This window comes from Piliocolobus tephrosceles, chromosome 6, assembly GCF_002776525.5.
Source record: "Piliocolobus tephrosceles isolate RC106 chromosome 6, ASM277652v3, whole genome shotgun sequence".
NCBI classification, from domain to species: Eukaryota; Metazoa; Chordata; class Mammalia; order Primates; family Cercopithecidae; genus Piliocolobus; species Piliocolobus tephrosceles.
The window spans coordinates 138108622-138126839 of NC_045439.1; the positions used below are offsets into that span (position 1 = coordinate 138108622).

The 18218-nt window shown below is 46.0% G+C and overlaps 1 protein-coding gene across 1 annotated transcript; it reads left to right on the top strand.

The window, feature by feature from the left end:
• Positions 1-14956: 14956 nt before the first annotated feature.
• Positions 14957-18160, top strand: SLC51B (solute carrier family 51 subunit beta). Its single transcript, XM_023220643.1, has 3 exons — positions 14957-15084; positions 16458-16548; positions 17919-18160. The coding sequence occupies exons 1-3, from the start codon at positions 14988-14990 to the stop codon at positions 18121-18123; spliced, it is 393 nt and encodes a 130-aa protein (XP_023076411.1). The 5' UTR covers positions 14957-14987; the 3' UTR covers positions 18124-18160.
• Positions 18161-18218: the final 58 nt, after the last annotated feature.

The following is an 18218-nucleotide window of genomic DNA, read 5'->3' on the forward strand; positions in this document are numbered from 1 at the left end:
AAAAAAAAAAAAAAAAAAGAAGTGACAAGCTGTTTTCCAAAGTGGCCACACCATTTTATGAGAGTGGCCACACTCATTCCCACCAGCAGTGAGTGACAGTGTATCATCATATAACTACTGATACTGCAGGGAGTAAACTCAGGAGTTCAGGCCTCTTTGTGTGAACTGACTTTGCTGCTGCACATGGATGCCTGGCACATTGTACCAGAGCACTTACATCTCAGGATTTCCAGGATGCCTTTGTCTAGAAGCAGGTAATTCTGCAAATGTGGACTGCTGACCCAAGACCCACCTATGGAGAATTCATTATATAGGACTGAATGAAACCAATGATGAAACTCAGATTGCGTTTTGAAATGTTGTCAGTATTTTTTTTTATGTTCTATATTCTGCTAGGCATATGAAAAACATCTCTTTAGTCATTTGTGTTCCATCTCTAACCCTCAGTGTAACAGGCTTTAAATGTTCAAACTGAAAGGAACTCTCAACACACATAAAGGAACTACCCTAAATCTCTCTGACTATTAGCTTTGCAAGTCCTACCCTTGGTTGCTATATTATTTCAGAGGACCCTCAAAATTCATGAAATGAATAATATTGTATACTTTAGATCATCTAGTTTTCAGAAATGAGGGACCAAATGCCTCAGAATACCTACCCACCTTGCCAAACCCCCTTAGAATCCAGGATGTATTAAATATTCTGTCTAGGCAGTCAAGACTGTAGAAAATCTTTTTTTTTTTTTTTTTTTTTTTTTGAGACAGAGTTTCGACTCTGTCATCTAGGCTGGAGTGCAGTGGCACAATCTTATCTCACTGCAACTTCCGCCTCCTGGGTTCAAGCAAGCGATTCTCCTACTTCAGCCTCCCGGGTAACTGGAATTACAGGCACCTGCTATCATGCCCAGCTAATTTTTGTATTTTTAGTAGAGACGGGGTTTTTCAATGTTGGCCAGGCTGGTCTCAAACTCCTGACCTCAGGTGATCCACTCACCTTGGCCTCCCAAAGTGCTGGGATTACAGGCATGAGCCACCGTGCCTGGCCAGAATATCTTAAATGGAAAATTTAATCCAAATGGATAAATTAATATGCAGGTAAATTTAAGGATGATGCCTCCAAAAAATGCAATTTGTTGTAAAATGGGTTATGCTTAGCAAAACAAAATTTTCCTTAATTTTTTTTTTTTTCTTTCTCTAACTATAGTATGCCTGCAAATAATCAAGCCAGGCATGGTGGCTCATACCTATAATCCCAACACTTTGGGAGCCCAAGACAGAAGATAACTGGAGGCCAGGAGTTTGAAAGCAGCCTGGGCAAGACCCTGTCTCTACAAAATTTTTAAAATTAGCCAAGTGTGGTGGTGCACACCTATGGTCCTAGCTACTTGGGAGGCTGAGGTGGGAGAATCACTTGAGCCCAGGAGATTGAAGCTGCAATGAGCCACGTTCACACCACTCCAGCCTAGGCAACAGAGTCAGAACCTGTCTTAAAAAAAAAAAAAAAAAAAGAGTGCTTACTTGCCTGTAAATGGGAGGGACAAAACTGATACAAATTAACACGCAATTCTTACTTACCAAGTTGTTTGACATTCCTCAAAAACATTATTGAACAATATGTCTGCAAAATGAAACTATTCATAGTGCTGTGTCTGAGAATGATTAAACTTTAAGCACCTCCTATAGCTAAAAGAAAGGCTGATAGACTTTGATTTTATTCTACTCTTGGACTCTGGTTTAGTAGGGGACTGAAGAAAATTTTTGGTTATACTATAACCAGGAGCAAGAGGTCAAAGACATAGAAATAATTAAAGGATTATGAATAAGGGTCAACAACATAGACAGTCTCAAATGCTATCGATAAGATGAAAGGGATTGAGGTGGTGGCTGCAGAAAATCTTTTCTTGGAGAAAGTACGTATTGTACTTGGTTTTACTGTTTCACACCAGATTTTGCCAGACTTCCCATATTTTGCAAATATTCTTGAAATGCTTCCAGCAAAACTTGTGTCTGAAGAAAAAGACTTTGGTCATGGAGATCCTTTTACTTCAGTATACAGATGACTTCCCTTTGAACACCTGTCACTCCTCTCAACCATCCTATTACAGATGAAGGCCTCAAGTCAGTGCTTCACCGGAAATAATTTTGGACTTACTTTCCTTACCTTTTCCAAAAATGTCCCTCACTAATTCCACTATTTGTTTTTTTTTCCCCTCTTCTGAGTTTAACATAAAAATTAGCCCCTAGAAGACATATGTAGTTCCATTGGTACTATAATTTAACCACTCCTCTGATCCTCGATATTTGTATTTTTGTTTCAAAACAAATTTTTTTTTTTTTTTTTTTTTTTGAGACAGAGTCTCACTCTGTCGCCCAGCCTGGAGTGCGATGGCACAATCTTGGCTCACTGCAACCTCTGCCTCCCGGTTTCAGGTGATTCTTCCACCTCAGCCTCCCGAGTAGCTGGGATTACAAGTACCCACCATCATGCCCAGCTAATTTCTTTCATAATTTTGTAGAGATGGGGTTTCACCATGTTGGCCAGGCTGGTCGAACTCCTGACCTCAGGTGATCTGCCCGCCTTGGCTTCCCAAAGTGCTGGGATTACAGGCGTGAGCCTCCGCGCCTGGCCAACAACAAAAACAAAAACAAAGAAATTTTTTTTGAGACAGCATCTCACTCTGTCGCCCAGGCTGGAGTACAGTGGTGGATCATGCCTCACTGCAGCCTCAACCTCCTGGGCTCAAGCAAGCCTCCTGCCTTAGCCTCCCAAATAGCTGGGACCACAGATGTATGCCACCATGCCTGGTTAATATTTTTTTACAGATTGGGTCTCACTTTGTTGCCCAGGCTGGTCTCGGACTCTGGGCTCAAGTGATCCTCCTGCCTCAGCCTCCCAAAGTGCTGGGATTACAGGCAGAAGCCACCATGCCCACTCCTTTTTTTCCTTTTTGCTATTTTAAACAATGTTGCAGTGAACATTCTTGAACATACATCTCTGCTCCCATGTGTCATCATTTCCTTACATCACCACTTTCAGATTTCATTTTATTTTCCATGAAGTTTACTGAGAAGATAACGTGCTGCCGTTAGGGACTTGGAAGAACTATTGTTCAAACTGAATTGTTAAACTGGCTTCTACATGTAAGTGATGCTTTTGAAAATGAGGGTGAGAACAAACAGCTAGCCAAGGGCCTGTCTACCCCTCCTGGCGCCAGCTGATGACAGATGGCCACCCCAAGGAGCAGAACAGCCTGCCCTGGAAATGCAGAGCAGTTTCCACCACTTTGAAACCTTTGCTGGCTGTCAGCCTAGCAGTCATCACATCTTCAGCATGGGGAGACAGGAGGCTGAGACTCAGGAAGATACTTAGCCTTAGGCCCTGAAGGTCAGGGCAAGACTCTGCCTCCTGGAACTTAACCCTGAGCTGAGGTTAAAGGGTCCTCTGCAATCCAGCTGAGGGTCAGGTTTCTGGACAGCTGAGTGGGTATTCCCTACCCTCGTGCATCCATCACAATTTAGGGAAAAAGTTCTCTTTCATACTGGTGTTTTACCTTATTTAGCAGATAAGCCAACCGGTTGACCCCAGGTGGAAATCTCCCATGTTTAAAGGGCCTGCACTTTGTCATTACACAATTGGCTCCTTCTGATCATAGTTTCTAAAATCCTTTGCTTTTTCACTCCTTATAGAACCTTAATGCATTTTGATAAAAACTTGAGGTCCCAGTGACTAGCTCAAGATCACACAGCTGGTCAGTAGCAAAGATGGACAGGACTAGAAGTTAATTCTGCTGCCATGTTATATACTTATCCAATAAACCATTTTTAAACATGCAGAATGTATGTATTAGTTACAGTACAGGGTAAGTTTCTGTAACAGGGAGATCCCCAAACTTTTCCTGTACATAACACTTTCAGAAGCGGATAGGTGGTCCAGGGCAGGTAGGCTGCTCAGCTACCTGAGGTCATTCAAGAGATCAGATTCCTTCTGTCTTGCTGTCTGGGTTGGTAAACTTTTTTTTTTGAGAAGGGGTCTCATTCTATTGCCCAGGCTGGAGTACAGTGGTGTGATCTTGGCTCACTGCAACCTCCACCTACCAGGTTCAAGTGATCCTCCTGCCTCAGCCTCCCGAGTAGCTGGGACTGCAGGCATACATCAACAGCCTGGCTAATTTTGTATTTTCAGTAAAGACAGGGTTTCACCATGTTGCCCAGGCTGGTCTCGAGCTCCTGAACTAACATGATCTACCTGCCTCGGCCTACCAAAGTGCTGGGATTACAGGCGTAAGTCATTGTGCCCAGCCAGCAAATTTTTTTTTGTTTGGTAAATGAGGACCAAATGGCAAATATTTTAGGTTTTGTGGGCCAATCGTCACAACTGCTCAATTCTGCTAATGTAATGCCAAAGCAACGCTAGACAATATGTAAACGAATGAGCATAGCGTGTCCCAGTAAGATTTTTTTTTTTTTTTTTTTTTTTACAAAACCATTCTGCAGGTCAGATTTGGCCCATAGGCCAGGCACGGTGGCTCATGCCTGTAATTCCAGCACTTTGGGAGGCCAAGGTGGGCGGATCACGAGTTCAAGAGATCGAGAACATTTTGGCCAACATGGTGAAACCCCATCTCTACTAAAAATACAAAAATTAGCTGGGCATGGTGGTGCGTGCCTGTAGTCCCAACCACTTGGGAGGCTGAGGAAGGAGACTCGCTTGAACCCGGGAGGTGGAGGTTGCAGTGAGCCAAGATCTCCCCACTGCACTCCAGCCTGGCGACAGAGCGAGATTCCATCTCAAAAAAAAAAAAAAAAAAAAAGACTTGGTCCATAGGTTAACAACCCCTGTCCTGACCTTTCCACCATCATATCTGTGTTCCAGAAAGAGGAAGGAGGAAGTGGAGGGGTTGAATTTTCTCATAAAAATATGATCCACAAGTAGAAATAGTGCAGCATAGTCACACAATAGAATACTACGCTACAACAGGAATGAAGGAACCACAACTATACACAACACGGATGAATCTCACAAGTATAATGTTGAGCAAAAGAAGCTGACACAAAAGATTGCATATTGATTAATTACATTATATAAAGTATAAAAACAGACAAAATTAATCTATGATATTAAAAGTCAGGTTGCCTCTGTAAGGGATAGTGACAAGAGAAGACTTCTGAGATCTGGAAATGTTCTATTTCTTTTTCTTTTTTTCTTTTAGAGACAGGGTCTTACTCTGTTGCTTAGGCTGGAGTACAGTGGGCAGTGGTGCAATTGTTCTATTTGTTGATCTGGATGGCATATGTTCCCATGCATGACTGTCCACAAGTGAAAATTCACTGAGCTTAACATTTGTGTACTTTCCTGTATATATACTCCAATAAAAAAAAAAGTTTGTATAAATTTTTTTAAAAAGTGATTCTGAAGTTGCAATCACTTCTCAGGTCTATTTCGGCCAAAACTTAGTCAAAGGACCACTTATGACTGCAAGGAATCTGGGAAAAGTAGGTTCATTAATTTTTTTTTGATTTGTTTATTTTTTCTTTTTATTTATTTTTTAATTAATTGATTTTTATTTATTTATTTATTTAAGATGGAGTCTTGTTCTGTCACCCAGGCTGGAGTACAATGGCGTGATCTTGGCTCACTGCAACCTCCACCTCCCAGGTTCAAGTGATTCTCCTGCCTCAGTCTCCTGAGTAGCTGGGATTAGAGGTGCACACCACCATGCCCAGCTAATTTGTAGTTTTAGGAGAGATGGGGTATCACCAGGCTGGTCTTAAACTCCTGACCTCGTGATCCGCCCACCTCGGCCTCCCAAAGTGCTGGGATTACAGGCATGAGCCACCATGCCCGGCCTGGGAAATGCAGTTTCTAGTTGGGTGGCCATATGCCTTTAAAATTTAGAGGATTGTCTTATTAAAAGAAGGGAAGAATGTAATCTGAGGGGAAATTAGCAGGCTGTGCTACAGTCCACACGGCAGTCACAGGCCCATGACAGTTATCAAATCCTGCTGGGCATGACCTGTGAAGACCTCCACCCTGGCAGTAGAGTAAGTTCTCTGATTAGCCCACCTGGCTGCCCTTGCTACTGTTTTCTGGGAATAATTCCCTTGATCTTAGTTCTCTGTATTATCTGAGTTTACTCTCAGATAGGTTATTTGATTACTATGGAGCATGGTCATACTTTTTTGTCCTTTTCCCTTTTGCTTTTTTTTCTGCTTGGAACTTGGATATGGCAGGAGCTGCATCAGCTATCTTGGGGCCATGAGGGAATCTTAGAAACCTCAGCCCTGATTTCCTTGGTCTTATGACATTAATAACAGGTTACTTCTGACATTCTTCTATGAGAAAATAAACTCTTATGGTTTAAACCACTGACATTGGGTCTTTGTTACGCAGAGCCAAACACAATTCTCAACTGATATGGAAGGCCTCCCTAAGAAGATGACATTTAAGCTGAGGCTCGAAGGGTCAGCAGGTGACAGATACCAGAATAGCAGAGGAAAGCCAAAAGCCCTTTCCACTCCACTCCACTGCTGACTGTCTATCATATTCTGTCTATCATATTCTAGGCAGGGAGATAAGGGTCTGGAGAAGTCAGGAGAGATTTCAAGGTAGGATTTATTGGCCAGGAATGATATTGATGCTGTGAGGAAAGGAGGGCTTGGTGATGTGCTCTCATCTCCATGTGTACGTTTCCTTCGTGGCACTTGTCACACAAAAGTTGTGATGACATGAGGAACACCCATCTGCCTGTTCTGCTAGACTGGAGTCTCCATGAGGGCAGGGACAATGCTTTCGACTGTTTATCATTGGCATAATGCCTGGCACATGGCAACCATGGAACAAGTTATTGGATAGGCCATAGTGGAAAGAGCTAGGGTAAGAGGAGGGAGAGAAAAGGCACAGAAGCAGAAGAGTGGAGAACCTGGGATTGTGCAGGCTCCTTATTAAGGGGACACCATCCCATTAGAGTACCACAACACTCCTCCGAGGCAGACAAGGGGGATTGTGGTCAAATGGTTGCTTCAGGCACCCACATGGCGTGGGCTGTCCAGCTCACGCTGGCTACCCAACAGTCTCTCCTGGCTCTCCTGGCTACCCAACAGGCATGAGCTCTGGGTTGGCTATCTGTTGTACTCCCCTCCCTAGCCATAACAATTGATCCAAGAGATGGGTACATGACTTAGCCTGGACAATTAGAGTCATTTCCCAGGAATTTTTAAACAAGAGCTAAGAAAAGTAACTACTTCCCCTGCAGCTGTAAGAGTGTGAGCCTGAGTTTCCTATCATCTGGTCAAACTTCCTGGAGGTGGCCAGCCTGGGGGGATGAGGCTGACAGCGAGACAAAAGCAGGGAAAGAGCCACAGAAACAAAACACCAGGGATTTTCAAATCCCTGGTTCCCATATGCCTCAGGTCAGCTCCACCCTGCCCTTTTTTTTTAACCTTTTCTTTTTTTGAGACGGAGTCTTGCTCTGTCGCCCAGGCTGGAGTGCAGTGGCTGGATCTCAGCTCACTGCAACCTCCGCCTCCTGGGTTCACGCCATTCTCCTGCCTCAGCCTCCCGAGTAGCTGGGACCACAGGCGCCGGCCACCTCGCCCGGCTAATTTTTTGTATTTTTAGTAGAGACGGGGTTTCACCATGTTAGCCAGGATGGTCTCGATCTCCTGACCTCGTGATCCGCCCGTCTCGGCCTCCCAAAGTGCTGGGATTACAGGCTTGAGCCACCGTAAATTCCTTTTGTGTTTAAGAGTGTTCGTGTTGAGTTTCTCTCTTGAAATCTATCAACTACCTTTCTCTCCAAAATGCACCCTGAATCTGACCGTTTCTCATCATCTCCACTGCTACCAGCGTGGTCCAAACTACTAATATGTTTGGCCTGAATGAATATAACAGACTCCCAATGGTCTCCCTGTTCCTCTCTTGCTCTCTTACAATCCATTTTCCACCCAGAGAGCCAAGTGGTCTTAGACAAATGTCAATTAGATCACGTCACTTCCCTGCCTAAACCCTCCAGCAGCTTCTCATCACTTTGAGGGTAAAATATAACACCTTACCCTGTTTTACAAGGCCCTCCATGATCCACTCCTGTCTATCCTCCGACTTTATTCCATGCCACTTCCCCCTCATCACTATGATTCAGCTATATTGGCCACCTTTTTGTCCCAGACACATTCAGCTCATTATTTCTTCAGTGTCTTTGTACCTGCTTTCTTTCTTTTTTTTTTTTTCTTTTTTTGAGATGAAGTCTCACTCTGTCACCCAGGCTGCAGTGCAGTGGTGTGATCTCAGCTTACTGCAACCTCCGCCTCCCGGGTTCAAGAAGTTCTCCTGTCTCAGCCTCCTGAGTAGCTGGGACTACAGGTGCCTACCACCACACCTGTCTAATTTTTTTGTTTTTAGTAGAGACGGGGTTTCACCTTGTTGGTCAGGCTGATCCTGAACTCCTGACCTCAGGTGATACACCCACCTTGGCCTCCCAAAGTGCTGGGATTACAGGCATGAGCCACCATGCCCGGCCTTTGTACTTGCTTTTTCAGGTGTTTGCATTTTTAACCCTTCATCATTCAGTTTTTAGTATAGATTCACAGAGGGCCAGGCACGGTGGCTCAAGCCTGTAATCCCAGCACTTTGGGAGGCCGAGATGGGCGGATCACAAGGTCAGGAGATCGAGACCATCCTGGCTAACACGGTGAAACCCCGTCTCTACTAAAAAATACAAAAAACTAGCTGGGTGAGGTGGCGGGCACCTGTAGTCCCAGCTACTGGGAAGGCTGAGGCAGGAGAATGGCGTAAACCCGGGAGGCGGAGCTTGCAGTGAGCTGAGATCCAGCCACTGCACTCCAGCTTGGGTGACAGAGTGAGACTCCATCTCCAAAAAAAAAAAAAAAAAAAAAAAGGATGTTCACAGAAATGATCACTGCTGTAATTATCTTTTAATTATGTTTTTGCTTACTTTTTGTTGGCTGTCTATCTCCCCTGGAGTTCGAGCTCCAAGACAGTGGGGCTCTCACTCATCTTATTTACCATGTATCTACACAGTAGATACTCAAGTAACATTTATTCAATGAATAAATGAATGCATTAAAAAATGAGGAGGAGCTGGAGTTCCAGGCAGCCCCTCGGTTCCCTGTTGGGTCTTCTTTCCTCTGCCCCATGTACACACAGTATACATTGTTGACTAATGTTTAACTCATAGAGGAGTTTGGGCTTGACATATGACCTCACTCAGCCTCTGTTTCATTTGTGAAGTAAGAAATAAGAGTGGGCAGCTGGGCCTGGTGGCTCACGCCTGTAATCCCAGCACTTTGGGAGTCTGAGGTGGGCAGATCACGAGGTCAGGAGATCGAGACCACCCTGGCTAACACAGTGAAACCCCATCTCTACTAAAAATACAAAAAATTAACCAGGCATGATGGCACGTACCTGTAGTCCCAGCTACTTGGGAAGCTGAGGCAGGAGAATTGCTTGAACTGGGGAGGCAGAGGTTGCAGTGAGCCAAGATTGCACCACTGCACTCCAGCCTGGGTGACAGAGCCAGACTCCATCTCAAAAAAAAAAAAAAAAAAGACACAGGAGTGGGCTTATGTGAAATAAGCCCACTCCTCACTAAACCAACCATGATTGCTTAAGATGCACGGAGCCAGTTGATGGAAAAGTCCATAGACTATCAGAGTTGAATGGCGCTGCCCAGGTGGGAGGAGCACCTCATTCCTACTTCCCACCAAATTGCTTGCCTTGGCCTGCTTCCTACCCTCTGGGTCACTGGTGCTCACACGGCCTTTCCCAACCCCCACCTCCAAAGGTCATATTTTACAGCTCCTTGTGAGGAATTCACATGATGCCATGACCTTCACTATGAGAAAGCACAGGCTGTAAAAGGCCAGCCTGGCTCCCTGCTCCGTGGTTAAGTATTGATGATGATATTGGGCAACAGAGACCTGGAGTGGGCACACTACATATCCCCCTGCAGTGATGGAACCCACAGACCACAGGTCCTCTGCAGTTCATTCTCCTGCCTGCCCAGAGGATCCGGATGTTTTCTCTTTACTAGAAGCCAACACGTAAGAAAGAAAGCACTGGACTCCTGTGCTTTCGGATTGTGAAAGTCAGGTGGAGTCTGTTTGCACTCTGAGTCCATTCATTCAAGAGGTCACTCACCCCGGAGTGATAGAGGAGGCTCCAGGCCTGGGTGTGTGCTAAGGCCAGAGCTAGCAGATGGGTTGAGCTGCTGCAGGCTCTCCAGGCACTGTCCCCTAAGTGACAGCTGTTACTGTCTGGGAGAGCTCCAGTGCAAAGACTATCCTGTTCTCCCATAAAGAAGAGAAAGAGGAAGATTACAGAAATTGGTGCTGCTCCCAACAGCAGATCAAGGCAGTCCTCAGGAACTCAGGATCCAGGGTGAGTGTCCTCATCTTGCCTTGGGGATGGGTGGCCCAGGTCTTTGGCAGAAGTCACAGTCCAATAACATGGTTAAGCCCTGTTTAAAATGCAGGGATCTCCCCGAGGGGCCTAAGGAGACAAGACAACTAAATGCAGTATGACATCCTAAATGGGATCCTGGAACAAGAAAAGAACATTAAAGGCAAAACTAATGAAATGCAAATAAGGCATAAAGTTTAATTTAATCATGCAAATAACAACATGATACTCACTCTAGAAGCAAACTGGATATGTGCTTTGATAGAAATATGTCTTTGGCCAGGCGCAGTGGCTCACGCCTGTAATCCCAGCATTTTTGGAGGCCGAGGCAGATTGATCACCTGAGGTCAGGAGTTCGAGATCACCCCGGCCGACGTGGTGAAACCCCATATCTACTAAAAATACAAAATTGGCCAGATGTGGTGGCTCATGCCTGTAATCCCAGCACTTTGGGAGGCTGAGGAGGATGGATCACCTCAGGTCAGAAATTCAAGCCCAGCCTGGCCAATGTGGTAAAACCCCGTCTCTACTAATAATATAAAAATTAGCTGGTTGTGGTGGCGGGTGCCTATAATCCCAGTTACTCGGGAAGCTGAGGCAGGAGAATCACTTGAACCCGGGAGGCGGAGGTTGCAGTGAGCTGAGATGGTGCCATTATACTCCAGCCTGGGCAACAAGAGTGAAACTCTGTCTCAAAAAAAGAGAAAGAAATATGTCCTTTGTTTCTGCGGCATCTGACAAAGCCAGAGAGGGTCGACTCTCGTTTCTAGATTTGTATCCAGTTTGTCATTTTAGTTTTTTGTTGGTCAGTATGTGTTTATTGTAACAATATTAAACGTATTTTAAACATACTTTGGCCAGGTTTGGTGGCTCATGCCTGTAATCCCAGCATTTTGGGAGGACAAGGTGGGCAGGTCGCTTGAACTCAGAAGTTCAAGGCCGGCCTGGGCAACATGATGAAACCTTGTCTCTACAAAAAATACAAAAATTAGCCAGGCGTGGTGGCACATGCCTGTTGTACCAGCTGCTCAGGAGGCTGAGGGGGGAGGGTTGCTTGTGCTCGGGAGATGGAGGTTGCAGTGAGCCCAGATAGTGCCATTACACTCCAGCCTGGGTGACAGAGCCAGACTCTGTCTCAAAAAACAAAAACAACAAACACCACTCCACTGTGGACAGTAGCTTATCTGCGTCTTTGTACACTGATCTGATTAGTTCCATTAATTAAATATCCAAAATTGGAACTGTTGTCTCAAAAGGTACAATAAATACCTACATTTAAAAATGCATACAGGGGCTGGGTACGGTGGCTCAAGCCTGTAAACCCAGCACTTTGGGAGGCCGAGACGGGCAGATCACGAAGTCAGGAGATCGAGACCATCCTGGCTAATACGGTGAAACCCCGTCTCTACTAAAAAAATACAAAAAACTAGCTGGGCGAGGTGGCAGGCACCTGTAGTCCCAGCTACTTGGGAGGCTGAGGCAGGAGAATGGCGTAAACCCGGGAGGCAGAGCTTGCAGTGAGCTGAGATCCGGCCACTGCACTCCAGCCTGGGCGACAGGGTGAGACTCCGTCTCAAAAAAATAAAAAATAACAAAAGATTAAAAAAATAATAAAAATGCATACAAAGGCTGGGCGCAGTGGCTCACACCTGTAATCCCAGCACTTTGGGAGGCCGAGGCGGGCGGATTACCTGACGTCTGGAGTTCAAGACCAACCTGGCAAACATGGTGAAATCCCGTCTCTACTAATAATATAAAAATTAGCTGGGTGTGGTGGCACATGCCTGTAATTCCAGCTACTCAGGAGACTGAGGCAGGAGAATTTCTTGAACCTGGGAGGCGGTGGTTACAGTGAGCTGAGATCACACCATTGCACTCCAGCCTGGGCAACAAAAACAAAACTCCATCTCAAAAAAAAAAAAAAAAAAAAGCATACAAATACACAAAATATACATATAAATACATTAAAATGGAATTACATGTATTGTTCTCATGAAGGTAGTATATACCCATAAGAAGCCACACAATACAGAAGTGGTCAGTGTGCATGTCCCATGTGTCTAAATCTCATCCCACACCCTAGAGGAATATTGTGTTTGGTTTCTCAACTTCAACACTTTTCTCTGTGAGTTCAGGGGGTTTGCATATGGGACAGGAGCCTGTGGCTGATGTTACTAATCAATCCAGGCACTTTTACGTCTGAGACTTGATGGAATGTCACAATCCTTCTTGGACAGTGCTCTGGACAGTCAGTTGGAGCTAGAACACAAGATCACATCTGTTGGCCATTCCTGTAACTTTGTCTTTCCATGATTTTAGATGGGTAGGTAGGCAGATAGATAGATAGATGGATGATAGATAGATAGATAGATAGATAGATAGATAGATAGATAGAATCTCCTTCAAATGAGTAAATAGGCAGTGTGCATGTGAGTCCTTAAAAGTCTGAGAAAAGGCTAGGCACGGTGGCTCGGGCCTGTATTCCTAGCACTTTGGGAGGCTGAGACGAGTGGATCACCTGATGTCACGAGTTCAAGACCAGCCTGGGAAACAGGGTGAAACCCCATCATTACTAAAAATACAAAAAATAGCCGGGTGTGGTGGCAGGCACCTGTAGTCCCACTACTTGGGAGGTGGAGGCACAAACAAGAACTGCTTGAATCCAGGAGGCGTAGGTTGCAGTGAGCTGAGATCATGTCACTGCACTCTAGCCTGGGCGACAGAGCTATAGGACACCAAGGACTCTGTCTCAAAAAAAAAAAAAAAAAAGTCTAAGAAAGGTCTTTTTTTCTCCCTGACTTCCGTCTCCACCTTGACATATGAATGATCATTCACATATGAAAAGCTTAAGTCAGTATTGTATTTGTGTCAAAATATTTTCCCTTACAATTTGTAGATACGCCTTTTTAGTTTTCTCAGAGCATTTAGTGCTAGAGGAAACTCTGATGTAAAGCTAGTCCTTTTGTTGATACTCTGATTTTCTGTCTGGCTGTTTGCCATCCAGTTGTTTTTGAATGCCCCTGGCTGAGTGTCCAAAGGCTATTTGGGTCTGAGATTTTTGAGCTCCTAAGGCAGTGACAGAGTGTGAGGTGGCCTGAGAATGCTTCAATCCTCCCTGTACACTTTTTTTCTTGGTGTCCTATGGCATGTTTTATAATTGATCTGTTCAAAACCCTTCTCTTGTTTTATTTTAGTTACGTTTATCTCCATTCCTGCTCCCTTCCTCCTCCCCAAGAGACAGTTTAATGTGTTTAATGTGTGTCCTTTTAAAAAATGTGTTATTGGGCCGGGTGCAGTGGCTCACGACTGTAATCCCAGTACTTCGGGAGGCCAAGGCAGGCGGATCACCTGAGGTCAAGAGTTCGAGACCAGCCTGCCCAACATGGTGAAACCACATCTCTACTAAAAATACAAAAATTAGCCAGGCGGTAGTGAAATGCGCCTGTAAATCCAACTACTTAGGAGGCTGAGACAGGAGAATCGCTTGAACCCAGGAAGCAGAGGTTGCAGTGGGCAGAGATCGTGCCACTGCACTCCAGCCTTGGCGACAGAGTGAGACTTCGTCTCAAAAAAAAAAAAAAAAAGCAAATAAGCAAAATAACTTAGTAATTTTGATATTGGCCCGAATAATATATGTTGTCAAAATTAATTTTACCTATTTCTTTTTGTTTTTTAAAGTATAGATGCTAGAACATTTTATATTAAGTAGTAATAGTACAGGTAGTACAAGATGTCAAAATGTCTGACTGTTTTGAGATTGACTGAGGTTCAGTTTATTATTAATAGTTGGGACGGAAATAGGCCTACAGGAAGTAAAGGATTTATCCAGAGAGCATGGGTTCAGGTTCTTCCCTTGCAAACAACAGAAACCAATTCTGCTGATAACTTGTCCAAAAAACAAAAAACAAACAAACAAAAAAAGCTCTCGGGATCGGGGCAGGGGGTGCCCTCTCAGCATCAGGAGCCCGCAGCTGTTTGCCTCTGGCACTTTTCCCTTTTCTCCTCTCTGTGTCGTAGGCGTGCCAATTCCCAGGAGTGAGGCGTGATAGGCCCAGCCTTTGACACGTGGGGAAACACAGGCCTGTGATTGGCTATCGCATGACACTCATGGGACAGTTGCTACGGCAACGCGTGGGCGCGCTGTGGGCTCGTAGAAGCCAGGTGGGGACTCTGGACGGGCGAAGACCCGAGATGTCCTTTGCAAGGGTCCCAGAGCCCGTCAGTGGCTCAGTCATCCTCACTCCCAGATCAGTGCTCCTCCACAAATGCCATGGCTTTTAATAAAGATTTGAGTCACCCGCTTCTACAGACTCTGCCCGTCCAGGCTCCACGTGCTCCTGGGTTCGTTCGGGTCGTTTGGGTCCCATAACTTTGGGCCAGAGGGATCTGGATTTGGGCACGGAGGGAGATCAAACTCGGGTGGGATATCCAGTCATGCTCTCTGCTTTGTTTCCAGGAATCTTCAGGGCTTCTCTGCCCAGGGGCCAGAAACGAGGAGGCAAGGAGGGCTGCTGGGGCTAAGGGGCCTAAGGACCTCGTTGCCAGCGGTACACACCACCAGGAGCAGGGGCATGGAGCACAGTGAGGGGGCTCCCGGAGACCCAGCTGGTACTGTGGTGCCCCAAGAGCTGCTGGAAGAGATGCTTTGGTTTTTTCGTGTGGAAAATGGTAAGTGGTGAGAGATTGACGGCAGGGGTCGGGGTGTGCCCCTCAACACAGAGCAGAGTTTGGCTGAAGGCCCTGACACTGTCGTCCCCTCCAGGTTAGGCGGCACATTTCCTCCAAGACAGGGACTCAGTCTGGGGTGTCTCAGTACCCAGAGGGCTCTTGTTGGACCGCCCCTTCCTTTTCTCAGGGTGTGGTCGCTTATTTATGCAGCCCTCCAATCATCACAACATTTATTAAGCTCCTACTTTATACCAGACAGTGTTCTCAGCACTGGGGCGACAATAGTGAACAAAATACGATAAAAATCTCTGCCTTCATGGAGCATACATTCTAGTGGGGATTAAAAATAACTAAAATGCATAGTGCATTGGTGATGAGTAATAAAAAGAAAAATTAAACAGAGAAAGAGAATAGGAAGTATGTAGCAAGGGCAGTAATGTGGTCAAGGAAGGCCTCACTAAAAAGGTAACATTTTTATCATCAGGCAGGTGACTTGCAGGAAACTAAGGAGTTAGCTATGCAGATAATTTGGGGGAGGAACATTCCTGGAGGGAAGACAGCAAATGCAAAAGCTCTGAGGCTGGACCCTCCTTCATTTTGCTACAGCATGGACAAATCTTGAGTATCCACATTCAGTTTAGTTACTTTATGTATTCTCTGTGGGCAGTTGCCATTCCTTCCACCCTTCTCCCTGCCTTCTTCCTTTTTTTTTTTTTTTTTTTTTTTTTTTTTTTTTTTTTGAGGCAGGGTCACCCTGTTGCCCAGGTTGGAGTGCAGTGGCGCAATCATGGCTCACTGCAAGCTCTGCCTCCTGGATTCAAGTGATTCTCAGCCTCCCAAGTAGCTGAGATTACAGGGGTACACCACCACACCCGGCTAATTTTTGTATTTTTAGTAGAGACAGGGTTTCACCATGTTGGCCAGGCTGGTCTTGAACTCCTGACCTCAGGTGATCCACCTGACTCGGCTTCCCAAAGTGCTGGGATTATAGGTGTGAGCCACTGCACCCAGCCTTCTTTCTTTGCCTTGTGCCAGCCCCTGGCAAAACTCAAGACTGTAAAGTTTATCTTGGCCCACCTGTCCCCTGCCCTCTGCAGGCCTCTGCCCTTCACCCCTGTGGCCCCACTGTTATTTAACTGCAGCACTGTCTCCTCCATTAGATTAGGGCTTCTCCAGAGTAGAGACTGTGTCTTCCACCCTCCCACCTGTTACACTGGGAGTGCCCCAGGGCAAGGGGCTCATCTTGGATTAGGGTCTCCACGCAAAGGACAGTTGATACTGTAAGCTGGGTCTGAGCCCAGGGCCCAGCTGTTAGTGGGCTTGAGAGGTGCCTGGCCACTCCTCAGGGCTCTGTCGTGTGTGTCCCTCCCCAGCATCTCCCTGGAATTACTCCATCCTTGCCCTGGCGGCTGTGGTGGTCATGATAAGCATGTTCCTCCTGGGAAGGAGCATCCAGGCAAGCAGGTGAGGAGCTGGTCCTGAGGGGATGGGGTGGTCTCTGAGGGGTAGAGGCCCTGCCTTCCCAGAGGGAAACCTAGAGAGGGGTCACTTAGGGATCATGGCTGTCCACCCTTTGGGACAGCAAAATTCAGCTTTCAGTGTCCTTTGAGAACCCAAAGCTGTTAAAAACAAAACAAAACAAAAAACAGCAACAGTCCCTGATTACCACCCCCTGGCCCTGGACAGGAAGCAGGCATGACCTGGGGGAGTGTAGCCATTCAGAAGGGGAGCTTGCCCCTCTCACCCTGTCAGGACACATGCACCTCAGCAAGGTCAACTCAGAGATGAGTGGCTGTCCACAGGTACAGCAGACCTGTTCCCCCTACGACCCAGGCAGAATCTCTGGGCTGACAGCTTACCACCACTGGGTCCCTCCACTATGGCCAGAAAGTCTAGGGGTACCTTGAATAAAACCAATCTGGAGAGAGGACAGACTCGTGGGTGGGAGTTATTAGAAGGTTAAGGAAGTGGGTAGTGGGAGCCAATGAAGGTGGTTGGGGGAGGGGAGTGATGTGTACACGACGGGGTTTTAGAAACATGACTGGTGGTGTGCCTAGGATGGTTTAGAGAAGGAAACACCCAGAAGCAGAGAGATTAGTTAGAAATTTCCTACAGTAGTGTGAGGGATGAGGTGTGTGGTGACAAGGACCTGTGCTAAGTAGGATAACAGTCCAAGGTTAGAGACAGTGTGGTTAGGTGAAAAGAACACAGGAATCAAGAGTCAGGAGGCTTAAGTGCACACCTCAACTATGTGCATGCTTAGCTTTTTTTTTTTTTTTTTTTTTTGAGACAGTCTCTCTCTTGCCTAGGATGGAGTGCAATGGTGCAATCTCAGCTCACTGCAACCTCTGCCTCCCAGGTTCAAGTGATTCTCCTGCTTCAGTGTCCCAAGTAGCTGCAATTACAGGCACAACCACACCCAGATAATTTTTGTATTTTTAGTAGAGACGGAATTTTGCTATGTTGGCCAGACTGGTCTCAAACACCTGGCCTCAAGTGATCCACCCGCCTCAGCCTCCCAAAGTGCTGGGATTACAGGCATGAGCCACTGCACCTGGCCTCCATGAACTACATTTCCTCACTTGGAAGGTGGTGGGGGGAGGTGGCAATGATACTTGAGCTCACAGGTGACAGTAAGGATTCCTTGAAATGACACACACCCAAGCGTAAGTCATTTCTCTGTTGAAGAAATATCCAACCATTGCTGCTTCTCCCCTAGAAGCTCCCAAACTGCACACAGAATTTTCCCTTCAGATTCTTTAAGCCATTTGGGAGATCCAGTCCTGCCCCAAACACTCAGCCCCCCTGATTAACACTGTTCCCTGTCCCTCCAGAAAACAAAAGATGCAACCACCAGAAAAAGAAAATCCAGAAGTCCTGCATTTGGATGAGGCCAGAACCAAGGATCACAACAGCCTAAACAACCTAAGAGAGACTTTGCTCTCAGAAAAGCCAAATTCGGCCCAGGTGGAACTTGAGTTAAAAAAGAGAGATGTGCTGTCAGTTTTCCTTCCAGATATACCAGAAACTGAGAGCTAGTGAGGGTTCAGAGAAGTCCCACTCTAAGCCAGCCACATGATCTGGGCTCAGCTCAGTGGCCTGAAACCTCTCAGGTTTTACAGTCTCTCCCAAGC

Excerpts from the sequence above, each read along its gene's own strand:
- SLC51B (XM_023220643.1), top strand. The coding sequence starts at position 14,988 with ATGGAGCACAGTGAGGGGGCTCCCGGAGACCCAGCTGGTACTGTGGTG. Across the intron at positions 15,085-16,457 it reads GTTTTTTCGTGTGGAAAATG|CATCTCCCTGGAATTACTCC; the intron begins GTAAGTGGTGAG and ends GTCCCTCCCCAG. Across the intron at positions 16,549-17,918 it reads AGGAGCATCCAGGCAAGCAG|AAAACAAAAGATGCAACCAC; the intron begins GTGAGGAGCTGG and ends CTGTCCCTCCAG.